Here is an 18,554-nt window from a genome sequence, read left to right on the forward strand (position 1 = left end):
ATGGTTTCAAGTATTTTTTCCACTGCAAATCTTTCAGACTGCAGGGTTAATGCACTGGACTCTAACCCTAAATTAAAGAGATTGCTGAAATGTCTGAAGAGTATCTAGAGGAGTGTGCATTCTTAAATCTCTATACATTCTGTCTGTGTTCATAGTGGAAAAATTAACTAGTTTTTCTGGTTTATGTAAATAAAAGCAAAACAGAGTTTATAGTATTCACTGAAGTTTACTCAGCAATCTTAGAAATAATCACAGTATGTTCAAGTGAACTGGAACACTCTTATTAAGACATTGTCCCAAAGGACAACCACCTTGGAATCTGCCGTTAAAATAATTTTTTTGCTTTCTTTTTCTGCTTTTAATCTGGGTTTTTTTACCTCTGCTATTGATGTTCTTCTAGAGCTTGGCAAGATGCAGTTGTGTGGGTATTCATTTTTACCTGTCTCACTGTTGAAGACAATGCTGGGAGTCTTGCAGACATCTGTAGAAAAGGGACTGTTAGCCAGTTACTTATCTCAAAAAATGAGATTGGAATATTTTTCATACATATCAAATGCTATGTTAGAGGTGGAGCTTGCCAGAGTGGCATTGATGTAGAACATATCAGCTTTCCATGAGACTGTTACATAGGGAGAACAGGAAGGGAGCAGAATATGAAATTCCTGAAGGAAGTCAGAATTGCACATTTGAGTCTGATATCAAACCTGTTGTTTACTGATTGAGTAAACTGTATTTTTTTTCCAAAATAAAAAGATCCTCAATTGAAGGTAGTGAACAATTTCTTACAGGCAGTCCTGGTGTTGGTAGGACTTGATTTGAAGGACTGGGCTAATGCCTTTCACTGTAACTTGAGAATTTCTTGTGGGTATAGAGCTCTGACGGGCAGAAATGTTTATGGGTGAAGTGAACAAATGGAAGCTTGTAGCCAAGGTAAGGAGGGGATGGAGGAGAAGAATAGAGATGGATGATAAAAGGAGTAAATAGTGGTGGATGATAAAAGGAATAAATAATGCACTTTTAATATGCCTTGGATCTGTATGGAAAATGAGATGACATGGTTAAATAGTATTTTCATAGTGAGGACCTGAATTGCAAAATCAATAATATATTGGGGTATGTGCAATCCTTTTGGTTATGTAGCATCATCACAGCAGATATCTGTCCTGCTTGAGGTCTTCAAGGCAATGTTAGAAAAGGACCACAGAATAGGAATAATAATTTACATTTATTGGCAAGGGAGAAACAGATTAGGAAATACAGAGCAAATGAGTTCAGGTTTGCCTGTGTTGTTTAAATTTAATAACCTGGTGGGCAGCTCGTGAGGCTCTGGCCTTCAGTTGTCTCTGTGCAAGGCTGTGTGGACACATTTAGTGTAGAGTAAGTGCCCAATGTGATTTTGTTGTCTGTTGTGTAGCATTTGATAGAAATCATGCAAAGATTATATAAGGAACCAGGAGGTAAATTTTTTTTGTAGAAGCTTATATAGTGACTGCATAAAAGCATTTATTCCCTCAAGAGTAGCTGGAGAATTTCTTGCATTGTATCAGTACATGCAATTGCTTTGTTTTAAAAAGTAGCTATTGCATTGATTTCGTTTCCATCTCTCCCTGTATTACAGCTCTACAGCCTAACCCTCATCTTCTGAGATTTGTAAGTCATGTCTAAATCTCTGACTGCCCATCACTCCTGAAGAGATGAGTTCGTGGGTTGTGCTTGTCCTGAGATGTAAAGTGAACATGTTGCACTTTAGCATTCAAACTGCTCTCTTAACTGGTGGCAGACCTGTTCTTCCTATTTCCAACCTGTGGTCATCCCTGTTTTTCCCATTAGGGCTCCTGGTGTTGTTTCTCTGTTGAAGGCTTTTCAAATGAGCATTAGGAAATGTGAAGAATTAACTTCCTTTTCTGCAGTGGAGCTGTGTTCAGTGACATGAATGGGTGTTTTGACCCTGAAGAACTGTAATTACAATACATACAGTGCAGTTCATTGGAAGATATTACATGATTTTTTTATGGGTAGAGTGGGTATCTTTCTTTTCACTTTATGGTTGAGGACCTATTGGATGAGTGAACTGAGATGCTGAAGATTTTGTAAAGCCACAATGCACAGCAAAGCTGAAGCAGAGGTCTACTTGATTTCTCCAAATGTCACAATATCCTCCTTAATAATCTGAATACAGACTGTATGGAATTCAAACAGTTACATCTGTGACTAATATTAAGCTCCTCCTGCCCCAAATGAGGAGTTTTGTGGACAAAATTATTTTTATTTCTTCCCTTTTGTTACTCTTACAAAGGAGGCATCAGTTGCTAATGTCTTGAGAGCTACTCTCTTGATAAATAAACCTTTATGTAATGAATTCTCTCATACAAGCTATAGGAGTTACAGAGGAATATGCATGCATATACTCCAGAACCTCTGAATTTTAGTTTGCTACCTGCCAAACTCCAAAGTTCTTATGAAATATCAGATGGGCATAGCTTGTTAAGCAGTGTTTTGCACTGTGTTTACTTCTATGAAGACCCTTGGGAAGTAAAATACCACTTAGGGTGTGTTAGATTATCAGAAATTAAATCCAAAGTATCTACTTTCTTATAGATACAGAAAAATATAGATATATGATATCTTAAAGATAAAGGAAATATTAGGAGCCAAAATGATGGTAAACTCCATCAGTTTTCATGGAAGGGTTATAAAGCTCTACTTTATAGTCTATTGGTGCTATGTTATCAAAACTATTTTCACATTAAAATTTGAATTAGTTCTATTATAGACTTAGGTAGTTTTAAACTGTGCAATACAATTGCTCTCCAGTTATCTAGGAGTTGGGATTTTTTAAAAGAAAGTTTTATGTACAGATACAACGATGTGTATTAGGTGAGGACATGGATCTAAGTGAAATTTTGCTATTGTGACATTTTTCTGTATTTCCTTCCATTGAGTATGTGAATGGCTTGAATTTCATCTCAAATGTATCTCATCTAATGCAAAGGAGGTAAAAAAAATTGTTCATCTTGGTAGATTTATATTATTTTAATTTAAGCTTCAGTTCCATTACTTTTTGATTAAACATACTTCTGTCTGATGCTATCCATCTTTTATCACTATGAAATTTGTTCCCAAGCAGAAAGAAGGATGGCATCTGAATTATGCAGCAATCATTTTCTATCTATTTTTCTTCAAATGCTGGGCAGTCTTTTTCATAATCCCACCAATATTGCTTGTTCTAATCCTCTGCCTATTTCTGAATATTCAACTATCAAACTTTGATCTTTTGCTGTTTGTTTTTATGGCAATGTATTGTCCTGGATGTCATTTGCTTCAGACATAGCTGAAACTCCTGGTTCAAGTATGAAGAACAGTGAGTTATCATTAGTTCTGGAAAGGTCTGAGCTATCAGTTTTTTAAGTGGTCTTGTAGTTCATGCATTTCTAAGTATAACTTTAAAAAAATAAAACCAAAAATAGCCATGCTCTGTTGATTAAATCAGCAAAAATTTTATCAACCAGCTTAGACCACAAATCCATCACAAGTTACATCAGTAACTACCATAAATAAGATTTCACTCATAATTATATGCTGACATCTTGGGGTATGTTGTTCATTTGTGTTACTATTAAATCATGTGATCCTCATAAATGCAACTGGAGAACATGCAATGAGAAATGTACATTTTGGATTTGATGGACTGACATACACAGTCTTGTGCAGGAAACCAGGTGAAATTTCACTGTTAAGTAGAGGTGATCATTACCTACTTTCCTGATCAGCAGAAGCTATTGAGCACTGTTGTATACAACTCACTGAATTATAGTTAGAGATGTTGATTGTGTCATTAAAGCAAGCATCTCCTTTCTGTGTTAGTACCCCGGGAAATAAAAGCAAAAAAGAAGCAAAACCACCCCAACAATAGTTGGCCTTGGATTTCTGGCTAGTTGGCAAAACAGTTTTCCTTCACCAAAACCCAGTCAATCCTTTTTGGTTTCTGAGAAGGAAAGAGGACTGACAGATGTTTCCTGGTGCAGGTTCAGAGGCAGTACATAAACTCTGTGCTGTGTTCTTCCTGCTGTGCACATGAACTGTAACTTCTTTGGTGGTGGCTTCCCCTGCTGTCCAAAGCCAGTTCTTGAGGTATTTTGTGTGTAAGGGAGAGGTCAGAGGAATGGGAAATAGAAGAGTAAGGCATAATAATAGCAGTAGAAAATATACATAGAGGGAGGAGAGCTAAAATAGTCAATGAAAAGTGAGAAAGTGAGTTGTACTTTATTACATTGCTCACGGGACTTAATGTGTCCTTGCATTCTTGTGTTGTTAAATCCGTGTCATCAGGGACAAATTTTGCACTTGGTATTACATGTCCTGTTGTCCTGCATGTGTGCCAAGTTCTTCAACTTCCGTGTTATGTTACTGCTTGGTTTTAGTCACATTCATCCGGGTTGTCTGGAAATCTGCCTGGGTGACTCAGAAAGAAATAAAAATATTTCCTTGTTTTGTAAGACCTTCTATCTTTGCACCCTTTCACCTTGTTTCATTTTGTCAATGAGGGCAGCTATAGCTTGTTTCAAGAAGGTAAAATCCTATATATCCATACAAACCAGGCAGCAGAATGCTATATTGGAGGAATGAACAGTATGGAGGTAGAACACAAATGTTAATTTGCCATTGGTGACATCTAAATGCACAACTGTACAATTTCTTTCAAATCCTCATGAACAATTTCAGTCTATAAGCCACTTATATATTCTTATTTTACTGGGGATACTTACTTTGTATCCTCTGGCTGTGTTAATCCATCTTAATTAGGTTTTGACTATCTAAACTGTGTACAGAATTCATTGTTTCTAAAGTTCTAATTCTCTGTACTTCTCTGCTCATAATGTTATGCTTCTATATCCATGGTGTTTATTACAGCTTTGAAATTCTGCTTCTGGCAAAGATGACTTAAGATTAGGCTCTTTCAAATGGAAACTAAACTTGCTAGCTGTTTTTAATAATATGTAAAAATGAATGAATGGTTTTAAATGAACAGGAAATTATGTTGTATACTTAGTCTTGCATGTGTGGAACTCCAAACTGCTTGCAAATACTTGTAATGCTGATTTCCCGTGCTGTCTAAAATTAATCTTTTGAAATAAACATGCTTTTAATATAAATATTGGAAGGCAGGAAATAGAAGATTGTTACCTGAAAGGCATGCTCATAATGTATTTAATTAGCTGTTTGCTTGTGTTTCCAAACGTAGGTGTGCGCCTAGACCGAGTACGTGGAGGTCGCCAGAAGTACAAGCGCAGAATAGATGCAGAGAACAGCCCATACCTGAACCCTCAGCTAGTTCAGCCAGCAAAAAAGCCATGTGAGTACACCACATACACAGCATTTCTCTCACAGTGCAGACTACTGACTCCTAGCCCTGTTTGCTTAGCTGCTCCTGAGTTGAACAAGGGTTTGGTCAGAAAATATTACCATGAAAACTATATCGATTTGCCTGTTAACAGGTTCTGCTTTAGATATGCTCATCTTTCTCAAGTGGAGTTGAACAAAGAGTGTTTTTACAGGTGGAAGTGTATAAAAGCATGGTTTATGCAGTGCAAATTTTACATTTACAGGTTATCTTTATTTTCAGTGGTACATAAAATGGTTCATACTGTGATCATTAGCTCATTGAAGCTTCTACTTTCAGCTTTCACAAGAAAGTGATTTTTGTAGTTTTCACTAACTAAATGAGTTTGACTGCTCAACCTCCCAGTGAAAATACATTAAGAGCCTCATTAATTTATACCTATAGATTAATACACTACCTAGCATTAGATTAAAACAGCAATATGCCATACTAATAACAAAGCAGAAAGTGGTAGTTTGGGCTCTAGTACCCTCATGGATTTTTTTTTTCTTAGTTTTTGTTATGTTTTAATAATGTCCTTGATTGTATCTCACCAGGCTGAAATTAAGAGAGAAAGAGATGATCATCTCACTGCTAAAATACAAGTTCCATCCTCTTTGCGATTAACTAAAAATAGTTAGGGGTTTTGCTTTGCAGCTTATATAAACTCAAGCAGTAACTGTACTAATTCCATGCAGTAAATTTAATAGCATTATAGCTGTAGTGCAAGAGGCTGGTGCATTACCCTGCAAAGACACACAGGTTCTGTATCAAGTGTTGTAAACTCTTCCAAATTCAAATGAGAATACACACGTCCAGTTGCTCCTGCTGATCAGGTTAATTTGCTCCTAACATGAATAAATAAGCCAGTGAAATAAGGAGGACAAATTCCTTCTTGTCTCCCATTTGCCTCTGCCCCTAAGCCTCTGACAACACACATGTCAATTTTAGCCCCTTGAAAATACCTGGCTGGATGGAAAATGGAATCTGTTTCCAATGCTGTTCCCCAGTAGGGGACAGTGCTGTGTACAATACGTTTGAGCATATGGGGATCTGGAGAGCAAATAAACAGTCTTTGAACTGTAAGTGAAAGGGCATTTTAGCTGTGTCAAAGAAAAAACAGCCAGTTTTACATAAAATTAAGGCTTAAGTGAACATATGGCATAGTTTCCTTTTGCCTTTCCAAAAAACATTATGCTGATTATATTCCTTCAATTGTCCAATCTGGCATCTTCTACTCAGCCTCCATAAGCTGTCCCACTGTTCTGTAAATACAATCTAGGGCTGCACTAAGCAGATTTTGCACATTATAATAAAAACTTTCTGATAATACAATAAAATTTAATAAACTCTAATGCTTAATTTCATTAGAGGTTTAGTTTTCCTGGGTGCACAGATTGTCAGTTTTTCATTTACTTGATATTGTCATTGAGTAGAAATGTTGATAGACTAACAAACCAAAAAAAGCCAAGACCAAACAGACAAAAAAAAAAAATCCAGCCCAAAAGCCGCAAGCCCTTAAGATGTGAACCTTCAGAGGTTAATGCAGTTGTACTGAAATACAAGAATCTCTGTGTAAACCAAAGATTATTGCAACGTGGTGCATTACATTACTTATAAGGTGATAACTACACCGATTTCTGTAAGCTCCAGTTGTCTGAGATAAACTAACCTCCTCATAAATCATTACTCATTATCTGAATGCCTCCCTCCGTTTTCCTTAGCTCGTCCAAGTACAAACAATTTTGTAATAAACATTTTTAAAACTTAATTTTCAAATCCGGGCAGATAAGTGTCCAGACTTGAAACAGTTGAATCGGTTTTGTGTGGAAGTAGCCTGGGAGATTTTCTGGACCCTGACAGATAGTTCGTGCATAACAAAGGCACAGGAATGAAAATTGGGTTCTATTGATTCTAATTAGGGAAACATTAAATAAGATTTACCTAGAAACAGTGCTCATGGCTATTCAATTTCCTGAGTGATGGAGTTTTCTAAGTACATTCAGAATTTTCCTATGTTCTATGCTAATGCATGTGCCAATACATGTAGCTTTTTCCCCCTGTAAGGAAAGAACAGGCATTTGGAGGATCTTTCCTACACCTACTTCTGATCTCTGTTACATTTTCCAGCTGCACCATAGAATTTAATGGCCTGCCCATAGATTTTATTGTTTGTAAAAATAAAACAGATTTGCAGGATTTTGCAAATCCTGAATCAAAACAGGCAATATTCCTAAATCATCTATGGAATGCTATTGGTGAGGAGCCTCATACACGAATGAAAGTGGTTCTTTGGCCATTTCTTCTGCTAGAGGGGAAAAAAACCGCAGAACTTGGGCATGAGAGTGCTTCTTCATTCATTTATCATGATTTAAAAACCCAAAAAGTAGAAGTCCTCAGCTGCATATGTTTGGATGTTAAGAAACTCTTAATGAATTTATGCTATTTTCCTAATCAATTAAAAACACTGAAATTTGGAAAGAAGTAATGTTATCTTTTCTCACTTATATGTTTTTGTGTGAAATTGAACAGGTTATGAAGAGACTGTTAAAAAATAAAAAAAAAGCGTGCGAAGGCTGTTTGCCAATATAAGTTAAAACTACCATCTCTCATTTGTAAATAATAATAGAATTCCTCATTAATCAGTTTGATAATCAGTCAACTATTGAGATCAAAAATTGCATCAGTTGGTGTAGTTCCTATAGTTCATATAAAGCATAAATATATCCCCTTGTAATAAAACATGCTTGATGTGATGGTTTCCAGTTGGCTCTTGCACTTATTATATGAAGGACTAACATATCACAACTTCTGACACACAAATTTGGAATAAGGCAAAAATTGTAGCGGCAGTAGATCAGAATCAAGGAGCCTGTGTCATTAAAGAGCAATAAAGTATCAGAAATCTGAACCGAGTGAGCACTTTATGGAAATATGGACTAGTAGGGATCCTCTCTGACACTGTTGCCCAAGTCACATCCCAGTCAGCTTCCATTGCAGGAGAGCAATGTCGTCTGTCCTGTGACTTGGTCTATGTGCAGATGGGGAAAATTACACCAGTTCTGGCAGCAGTCTCTGCACTCAGAAAATACTTGGTGTTTTCTCACAATGGAATCCCATTTATATTGAGCTTTATAATGTTTTATCTCACCAAAGGGAACAGATTCATGTAAAATCACTAAAGAGTGTCGTTTGGGCTTTAAATTCTGGTGGTGCATTTGAGGTCAAAAGATGTACCTACCAGGAAAAGTAAAATGTAAATATATTGTGAAGTATAGTAATGTACCCTGTACTAAGAGGCTTAATGAATTTGTCCTTTTCCTACTTTTCAGTTCTGCCTTCTCAGAGTAATAAATCAGGCTCCTGTATAGAGATAAAATATTTCCATTGTGCCTTCACCTGCATGTAGTGCTCATACTATGTTTATCCTACTTCCAGAATAGCAATACTTGTTGTAAATCTTGTGAGCTCTTCTCTTTTTTTCCTCTCTTCATTTTTCCATATAACTTAATTGATTATTCCAAATAGTTGTCTCAAGTAAACTGGATGAAAAAGTAAATATTTAGCACATGAATGAAAATGCTATGTAGATAAAAATAAGCAGTGTGTGACTATGATGAAGTATCATTCTTTGCACAAAATCAGTTTTCTGAAGTAGAGTTTGCATACTTTCATACTTTACTTAGTTTTACAGTCTTTATTCTTTTTTATTTTAGTACTTTTCCCTGTTTAGAAATGACGAGATCATTAGTCTGGGTTTGTACATAAAGAATGGTAGTTGGGGTCACTGACAGAAGTTACAGATTTCAGTGATTGACTAATTGCATGTGATATTTACTCACTCAAAAATACCTTTGCCTTTAAGGGTTAGGGTGGGTTGCAGGTAATTAGATGAATGCAAAACTTTTCTATTTGAACAGTGCAAAATGCACTATAGTGCATTAATTTTTTCCTATAAGGTTTGTACTCCAGTAATAAAAGAGGATCATGTATTTCTATGTTCTGTTGAATTTATTATCTTAAGAACATATATGTCTGGCTTAATAAACACTGTTAATGGGTCAGATTTGTTTGTATTGTAACCACTCTTGGAGGTCATGAAGTTACAATAAGGTGTAATTAGGTTCAGTGTCTTAAGACAAATTTTTGTGCACTTTGAAATCTGAGCCATCTGTTTGAAGTGTAGAATGATGCTACTGGTGATCTTGTAATGTTCTGGACCATTTTTACAGATAACAAGATTGTCTCCCATTTGCTGGTGGCTGAACCAGAGAAGATCTATGCTATGCCTGACCCCACTGTTCCAGACAGTGACATCAAAGCACTTACCACTCTTTGTGACCTGGCAGACAGAGAACTGGTGGTGATCATTGGATGGGCTAAGCATATTCCAGGTACATACAGTATTTATTGCAAATAGATAACATACAGAAATCATCACGTGGGTTATTCTGTGCTAACAAAAACTACTCATTTTTTCTCTCCCTGCAATGCATAAAGTTTTCCTAAGGCTCCAGAATATTCCCACAGACCATAGTTTAAATGATGTATCTTACCTTGGAAGTAGTAGTGTTGTTGCTGCGAGTGTTACCATGTTAATAAGTTTCACATGCTGCTTAGAGAATTATTTTTATTTCATGTATTGCTTTTATTAAGATAAACTTCCCTTGCTATCCAGAGCATTAGCCTGGCATAAAGGGTCATGCAAGTCCTCTCCTCTGTAGTCATCTGATTCAGCAGTATGTGAATTTAAGTCTGGCTGCTCTGTTAGTAAATGCAGCACTACTGACCACAGGAGGTGAAAACTTCACTTATATTTTGGCAAGACACAGAGGAATTGTTATCTACCTTGGCTGATCTAGTGTGAGAACTGAATTGTACCAGCAGATCGGTACAAAGAACTGAATTGACCCAAAAAGTCTCCTTCCACAAGTTAATATTTCCATGGTCTGCATGGAATGGACTGCAGTCTGCATCACATAAATGCATTGATATTATAAAAGCTGACTGGCAGTCTTATTAGCAAGAAAAATGGGGGTCATCAAAAGCAGTTTCTCAGAAGATGAGCAATTCCTTCAGATAACATTTCAGGTGTATTTTTGCCCCTCCCCAATGCTGAGGTGTTTGTTCTTGCTCTGTGAGCTAGCAGACAGACTTACAGAAGTCTCCATAGTTCTCAGTCTATCACCTTTCACAAACGGTAAAGTCACACAAAAAAAGGTCAGCTTTTTCTCTTGTTTCTTAAGGTACTTTTCTTGTCCAGTAGATGAGTGAGCATGTTGGTGTGTTTTCATCAGCTCATTAGTTTTCTAATTTTGATAGTGGAGCCTTATTAAGCATGAGAATGGATAACCTTTAATTCCTCAGAGTAACACGTCATTCTCATTTTAGATGTGATTTTGGGATACCTTAATAGTAGAATAGATAATCCAGTCAGTTGTTTGTTTATCAGAGTTAAAGGTATTTTATTTCTAATTTCAAAAGAAATTGCAAAGAACTATTCTCGCTCTTTGTTTCTTTTTCCCTTGTTCAAGCAGTTCTTCTGGGTCATCTTGGATAAATAAAAACACAATATATATATAAATGCAATCAAGGAATAATAATAATAATTTGTACCTTTATTAAGTTTTTTTGTTGTTGTTTTTTTTTACTTCAGAGGGAAGAGAACAGCCTACAGACTCTAAAATAGTCCTTTGAAATTTAGTCATTCTCTGTGCCACAAACGGTGTATAAACAAGCTCTTGTATCACAAGCAATGTTTTTCTGGTACAGTTAACTTATTTCTGTCTCCTTAAACTAGTTTGTCTTTATGCTTTGAATGCTACAGTAATTTCTTTAATCAAATTGATGGAAGTCCCTTTCCCAGCCCACACTGAAACCAATTTATTGGTCATGATACGCCGGCTATGTTGCTAACAGTCGTAACGAACTGTCAGGCAATATCGCAGTGCAGCTAATTTGAAGTCATTAGGTGTGCAGCGTTCAGGCAACAATTTGTTACAGTGGTTAGGAACACAGCTGACATTTCTGAATGGCTTTGTTCAGAGCAGTTCTAGATGAGCCCAAGCAAATTGTAAACTAATTTAAACATCACTCTATATTATAGGAGCTACTTTGTCTTACACTGGTTGCTAATAAAGCACCCCAAATTAAGTCAAAATGAGTTAAGTAGGTGAGCTTGAGTTTCATCTTTGGAAGATACCTACATCACCTTAACCAAAATAGAGTAGTTCTCAAAGCAGTCAGTCATGCTCCATAGCAGTTGCCGGGGAACTTTTGTCAGTCTGATTTGTGAATATGCTGTATAGCTTGGATTTGGCTGGAGGGATGGGAAGAGCAGAGGGACAAGACTGAGCAGCCTTTAAAATGGTAGCTTTGGTTAGAGTGGAAGAGGTACTGGATGCCATAAACTGGCCCAGAAAATTTAAAACCTCAAGGAACTGACCTGCCACAAGACAGCATTTTAGTACAAAGTAAGCTCAAACCACACTTACCGTGGTAAAACCACCCTAGGTAAGTGTACTTACCTGATTTCATTTACAAATAAGATTTTTTAAAAAACCCCAGGAAATAAAGACCATCTTTTTATAAGCCTTCAGGTAACAGAAGATAGTGATAAAATCTGTACTTGTTGTCTGCCATTTGATTACAAAAATCAAAACGTAAAGGGGCTGGACGTGCTAAAGGGCAAATACGTTGAGCTTTCGTAGCTTGGTTTTGAATGTTGGAGTATGGCTGAGCTTGGAGTGCCTACTCTCAGCTGATGTCTGGCACAAAACAACTTCTGGAAGAGCCTGGATTGGTGCTTGCCTGTTTGCAAAGCTAACAAATGTTACTGTAGGCAGAAGCGTAATAGGATGGGGAAAAGGATAAATTAGGAAAGGGGTGCAAATTGCATAGAAGTTCACTGTAGCTTGGCAGACTAAGTAAACCCTTGGTGTAAATCTTGTAGAGTCGATTAATTATACCAGTAGTGAATTTGTGCCTAGCACAGCAAAGCAGCAATCAGCAAATCTTTCTTTACTATAGTGATTTCTTAAGGTTCAGTGTAATTAAAGGCCCTTATATATCAGGTGCCTAATAACTAATAAAGATCTCAACTCTAAAGCATTGCATTGTAAAATTTGTCTTTGTGGAGGAAACCGAAGCAATGTTTTTGCTCTTCTGAAAAAAAGTCTTTTAATAGGATTATGTACAAAAAGGTAACAATGCTATATTCATTCTGCCCTGGCCAACGTTTCCCATTTCAGTCATAGGCTAAAAAAATGTTTTCAAATTATACAAAGTTCAAGTCCTTTCATAAAATCATTAGTATTTTTGTGGTATTGGAAATATTTCAATAGTTGCTTTTATTGAACAAAAAGTCTATACAATCTACAAAAGGAAATATTGAAAGAAAAATATATATGGAAAGCCTTTATCAGTAAATAGAATTAGTCTCCTTGCATTTATAAATCAAATAAATGGAAAGTGTGTTGTTATGAAACATGACCATGTCTTATCTGAAGAAGAGAAAGATCACAATGGCATTAGGAAATGCTTGACTTTAGTTAGAGAGGCGTAAGGGCACAAGAACAGATGATGGTGCCCTAATAGCCCTTTTTAAGAATGACAGGGCCCCGCCATTAGCATCCTTTTATATCCTTGGAAATTGCTCATGCCTCGCTTTTATGGTTCCTATCTGCCTGACTCTTTTTTATTTCTCTTTCAATTTCATCCGCGCTCGGATAAGCGCATGCTAACACAATATGATTGAGCTGTAAAATGGAACGCTGTCGCCTCTAATCTCTTTTATGTAGATATGGAGGTACTTCCACACTCCACTTCATTCTCTCTCCATTGTTGGCCTTTTTAGAATGTGTTGCCGAGTAATGGAGGCTCAGTCAAATATTAGAGCTAGGTTTCACAGGGTGTGATAAGAAGATTATCAGGCCAGCAGTCAGATCTATTGTTGTTCTTTGTGTCAGATTAAAATATTCTGATGTACTGTAACTTCGTTAGTAAAATACTGAAGGTGCTTAGGGAGAGAGGCTGATGCTGCTTCATCTCCTGCCTGATGAGACAAAACTCCTATTAACTGACCCAAATAAACTGTAAATATATTAGAAAGCCTCTGCAAGACTGATTTTATTTTATTTTATTTTATTTTATTTTATTTTATTTTATTTTATTTTATTTTATTTTATTTTATTTTACTCTATTCTATTCTATTCTATTCTATTCTATTCTATTCTATTCTATTCTATTCTATTCTATTCTATTCTATTCTATTCTATTCTATTCTATTCTATTCTATTCTATTCTATTTATCTTTTAAATAAAGAAACCTTCCTTAATTCAATATTTTCTGGCAGTTGAGTTTCCTACCCTTCACATTGTATTTCGGGGAGTTTCCATTTCATTGGTTGCATTATATTAATTAAACTTTCACTCTATAGGGTGGCTTTCTGCTGATACCTACTTACAGTACCAGTCATTTTGACGAAATTTTTGTAACTCTCTCGTTGACATTCACCAAAATGTGCAACATTCTTTCATATTAAGTGGAGGCAGCAAACATTAAGCTCTTAAAAATGTACATAACAGGAAGCTAAAGACAAAATGTTCTCTACAAAATTTGCATGCATGAAAAAACATCAACTAGACCATAGAAATCAACTTTTTGCACTTAAGATGAAAAATTTATTTGGAAACAGTAAATCAGACTAATACATCAAAAATAACTAGTTACATTATTTAGTAAAATAAGCCTGCTTGTCTTCAGCTGTTGTCTCTGGTTTTGTTGTTAGCAAGCAACTAGAGTGTTGTTTTGTCCCTGTCCCTGTGTTGTTAGCAGTAACAGTGTTCAAGGAACAGAATTGATACTGCCACTGGTGCTAGTGTTTTAAAAAAAAAAAAAAGGCATGATTTTGATGTAACAAATACAAGGATGTTTTGAATATTTTAGTGTTTTATGAAACATTGTTGTCCCAGCATACTCTTGGTGGAGGACGATATTTAAGCTTTCCTTTCCAAAGCAGCTCTCAGGGGTGTAGTTTGACATTCTAATACTGAACAAGAACATGATTTGCTGCAGAGTTGTTGTTTCTAAAATATCCTTTTTTCACCATGTTTTTCAGAAATACCACCCCATGTAGGTAAAAGTACAGAAAAAGTTGGCCACAGTCACTTGTGTGGATTGCTATTGGGGCAGCCCGTGGAGAATCTCAGCTCTGCTGAGGGACAGGTGTCTTCCTGTCTGTCTGTACTATGCTGGAAAACTCTTTTTTTGTGCTCAGCCTTCCCTAGTCCCTTGTGCTGGATTTCGAGCCATTTCAGACACAACCCCGCAGTTTTTGAGAGCACACCCCGTCACAGGGTGTCTGTCCCTCCACAGACAGCTGGGCATGTAAATGTGGTGTTCACTGCTCATGTGACATGGAATGGAGGATGAGTTGTGAGGTGCTAAGAGGTTGGCAGGAATAATAACTTGAGCCTCCTGGGGAATCCTGCCCTTTCTCAAAGTGCTAACTGGGACACTTTATCAAAAGCCTGGTATCTGCCCTTCTTTTAACTCCTTCTACAAACATGCTTTAAGTACAGAAACCAGACCTGCTTTTCCTGCGAGGGAAATGTTCTTGAACTCCCAACTAGTGTGACATGTGATCTAAGGCAGGCCATTCCCTGGGCCTTGAGGGTAGAGATTTCAGCCAAGAGGTTTCTCAAAAACGAATGACTTCCTTGACCTCTGGCACTGAACTGTACAATATGGGAAATCAGCAACTGGCTGCCAGTTTTATTTTTGAGCATTAGCATGCATGGACCACCCAACTGTGCCAGGGTTTAGATCACCATGTTGATTCAGTTTTCTCTAATCAGAATGGGACAGCAGTGTGCCTGAAATGCCAGCAGTTCATCTATCCTGGTATTTGAAGTGCTAGGAATGGTGGCAGTTTTCAATTTTTCATTTTTTTGAAAACGGTATCACAGAGAAGGCTTAAGTGATGTAACAAGGCAGGGAGGGAAGAGGCAGGATAATGCATGAATAAACATGTCCACAAGTCTCCTAGCATTTTCAAAACAAAACAAGCCTGTAATGTGGCAAAAGGTAGTAACCACAGTATCTGTTCAGGTTTTTAAAAATTTTTAACATACTCAGCTGAGATACAGTGGTGGGCTATTCTTGATGAATCTGTTGCTGAAGTCGGGGGTAAAATTTCAGCAGATTTCAGTACAAAAAAGGAGTTGGCTTTGTGTACAACTCGAGATGCACACGCTCTTAGTGTGTCTGCCAGTTCCACTTCAGAACTGAGAGAGACAGGACTGGAGAGGTGAGAAGGTTTCTAATAATGCTAGATGTAGATGTCTTGGGGTAAAAAAAGCACTTTAATTTCCAGGTTAGCCACTTCTGGCATTTTTTTACTTGCATTAAATTAACTGAGGAGGGGAAAAAAAATCTCCTAACATACAAACATCTCATCACTTGCAGATTTTTACATGAATATAAAATAAACGTGCAGTAAAACTCTAAAAGGCATAAGTCTTGCTAGTTATCACTTCAAAATCTGTACCTATTCTTGAAAAAGCTTGTTTAAGAGTAATCATCCTCAAAAGTATGTTAAAGTTAAAAAATGGAATTAACAGGTAACAAAAGAACTTGACTCAATTATTATCTTTTAACACCGTGGGAGTTTTTAGGGAAAAAAAATCCCTTATTTAAAATTCTGTCAAGATCAGAATTTAATAGTGGCTTTATGTCTCTGTTAAATTCACCTTTTATTCATATACAAGAATTTGCTTTTTTCCTTCTGAGTGACTGTCTCCTTTTCTTGTTTTGTTGTCCTTTTTGTTTGGTTGGTTTTTTTTTTTTTTTTTTTTTTTTTAATCAACCCTCTCCCTCCACCCATGCCCCCAACATTCGCACTACACTGTCTGGCTGTTGCACTTTTTTTTTTTTTCCCTGTGTCCCCCTTTATCTGCCTCAACCAATCTCCAAATGAATGCATGTCTATCATGGCCTTAGCTTTGACACTCTGGATATATTGATTAATAGTTGCCCTAAGCTCCTTTTAGCAAATCAAATTTTCACTTTTAGCAAGGATTTCGCCTCTGATTTATTCAGCAAAGTGAAATGCACTAAATTGACTTTGACATTCAGGGAAAATGGCTGAAAAACAAAGAGGGGAGGAAAGAGATATAAATTGTGTGGCAGCTGGAGACTTCAAGCATAAAAGAGGCCGTTTTCTATAGAATATCACTGGTTAATTTGGAAACATGCATTTAAACAAGAGTATAAATTATTTTCTTAAAATTAGATGTTTTTTAGACTGAGGATTTGGGATATATTAAGGTTTACTTAGCAAAATGCAATATATTCAACCCAAATTCATCACTTGCTAATCATGGTGCAAGTGTGGGACCCACTTTTGTTGCCACTAATAATTATTATGTTAAACGAGAGACAGAGAGGTTTCTGAGTAGTTTTATAATGAGGTGCTAAATTGGTAAATATCTTCCTACCATTGCATTATGTTATTCACTCTTGTGGCCCTTTAAAAATAAGAAATGATTAATAAAAAGAGAGCAAATCAACAGTAATGAATGCCAGTGCTTTTCATTTTCTCTCTGTAAACAAAAATGGCTAGTTTCTGAGTCTTAAATGCAAAAGTACAAAAAGAGGTAGCAGCCATTTGCTATTATTCTTCCAGCAAAATCAAGAGTGTTGTATTACCCTGGGTGACTTGTAGACTGAGTTAGAGATGTTGCATGACTGAAGTACCAGGAGGCTGAAAATGCCCCCTTTCATATTTGCAAGTGTTTAAATGCACTGCTAGATGGAGTAAAGGAGAGAATAATGAGAAAAATTATTATTCTGTTCCATTAGCAAATCTGGATGTTTTTGAGGGGGCTGTACAAATACGCAAACTAAAACTGCAGGAAATGGTTTGGGCTGGTTCCATGGTCAGATACTGCAGCAAAAATTAAAAAGAAATACAGATGGTAGTTTGTTCAGTTAATCTATAGAGACAGACCAGGAGCCTTAGGTAGTATCAGTTGTCATGGGTGTACAAGTCAAATGTGCTGTGCCAGCCTCTGTTGTTCAAGGATCTGGCCCTGAAGGGATAAATCCCCATCAGTAGTCAGTGTATCAGTGGGAGCTGAGAGTCCTTTGTCCCCTGTGTGTACTCACCACCTCAGGACTCTGCAGCACTGTGCAGAATCGAGGTTTAAGCAAGTATTTCCACTCAGGGGACAACAATACTCACCTTTGTACCCACTTCTTGTGTGACAGACGGGTTTACTAGATTAGGTCTGTGTAAATTGCAGATGACTCAGTAGCAGTTTTCCTTCTTCTAAGCCAACAAGGAATTAATCTTATTACCAGAGGGTAAGAGGTCTAAATGTATCTTAACCTTTTTAATTTTACTGTAATCTCCGTTCTTTTCTTTTCCTTTTTTTTTTTTTTTTTTTGGAAGCCAGCTGGATGTGAGGCTTCAATAATAATGGCCTTTTGCAAAGTGGAACAAGCATCTGGAGTGCCATACCCGAGATAGCTGGGGACATTAGATTTTCAGGCACGTGATTATTCCATCATTCCATTGCCAACCCCCATAATTTAACTCAACTTTATTAGAAGACCACTGTTAAGAGCACGCTGCATGAAAGAATTGAAACTTCCAAAATAGTCTTTGAAGGGATGTCCTTTCCCAAACTTCCCCGAATTGTACAGTTCATACCTCAAGGATGGCCAGCTTCTTACAACTAGTGCATGGCTGCAAGGCAGGAAGATGCCTTGCTCAGAAACACAGGAAGAAAGTTGGAACAAATCTTGGCATTATTCCTTAAGTAAGGAATTTGCAGAAGAGGTAAATGCATCAGAACTGAGCCTGTCATTCATTTTCACTAAGTACCACTTCTGTATTTACAGAATTCCTCTCCTCTAGATAAATAAAGGTTTTTTTCAACCAGATTCACAGTTTAAAGAACATCCAAATAGTGTTCTCTCAGTTTTAAAATTCCTGAAGGCTTAGTTGGAGATAAGATGATCAGTTTTATATGTAATTTAAATTGGGCTCTGAAGGGATTATAGCAGACACTGAGAATGCAGAAGTAAACTTAGAGCAACATAGCCCTCTTATGGTAACTATTTAGGCCATTTTAAACTATACATTTGACTCACTCATCTAACTAAGCC

The 18,554-nt window shown here is 36.7% G+C and overlaps 1 protein-coding gene across 11 annotated transcripts in view; it reads left to right on the forward strand.

The window, feature by feature from the left end:
* ESRRG (estrogen related receptor gamma) overlaps positions 1-18,554 on the forward strand; it is a 371,585-nt gene that overhangs the window by 313,901 nt on the left and 39,130 nt on the right. For all 11 annotated transcript variants that reach the window (XM_088161170.1, XM_014876869.2, XM_014876864.2 and 8 more), the window contains 2 exons: positions 5,243-5,353; positions 9,613-9,774. In XM_088161170.1, the coding sequence (XP_088017296.1) occupies positions 5,243-5,353; positions 9,613-9,774 (273 nt within the window). The remainder of the gene's footprint in view (positions 1-5,242; positions 5,354-9,612; positions 9,775-18,554) is intronic.

This window comes from Sturnus vulgaris, chromosome 3 (genome assembly GCF_052056855.1).
Source record: "Sturnus vulgaris isolate bStuVul1 chromosome 3, bStuVul1.hap1, whole genome shotgun sequence".
Lineage (NCBI taxonomy): Eukaryota > Metazoa > Chordata > Aves > Passeriformes > Sturnidae > Sturnus > Sturnus vulgaris.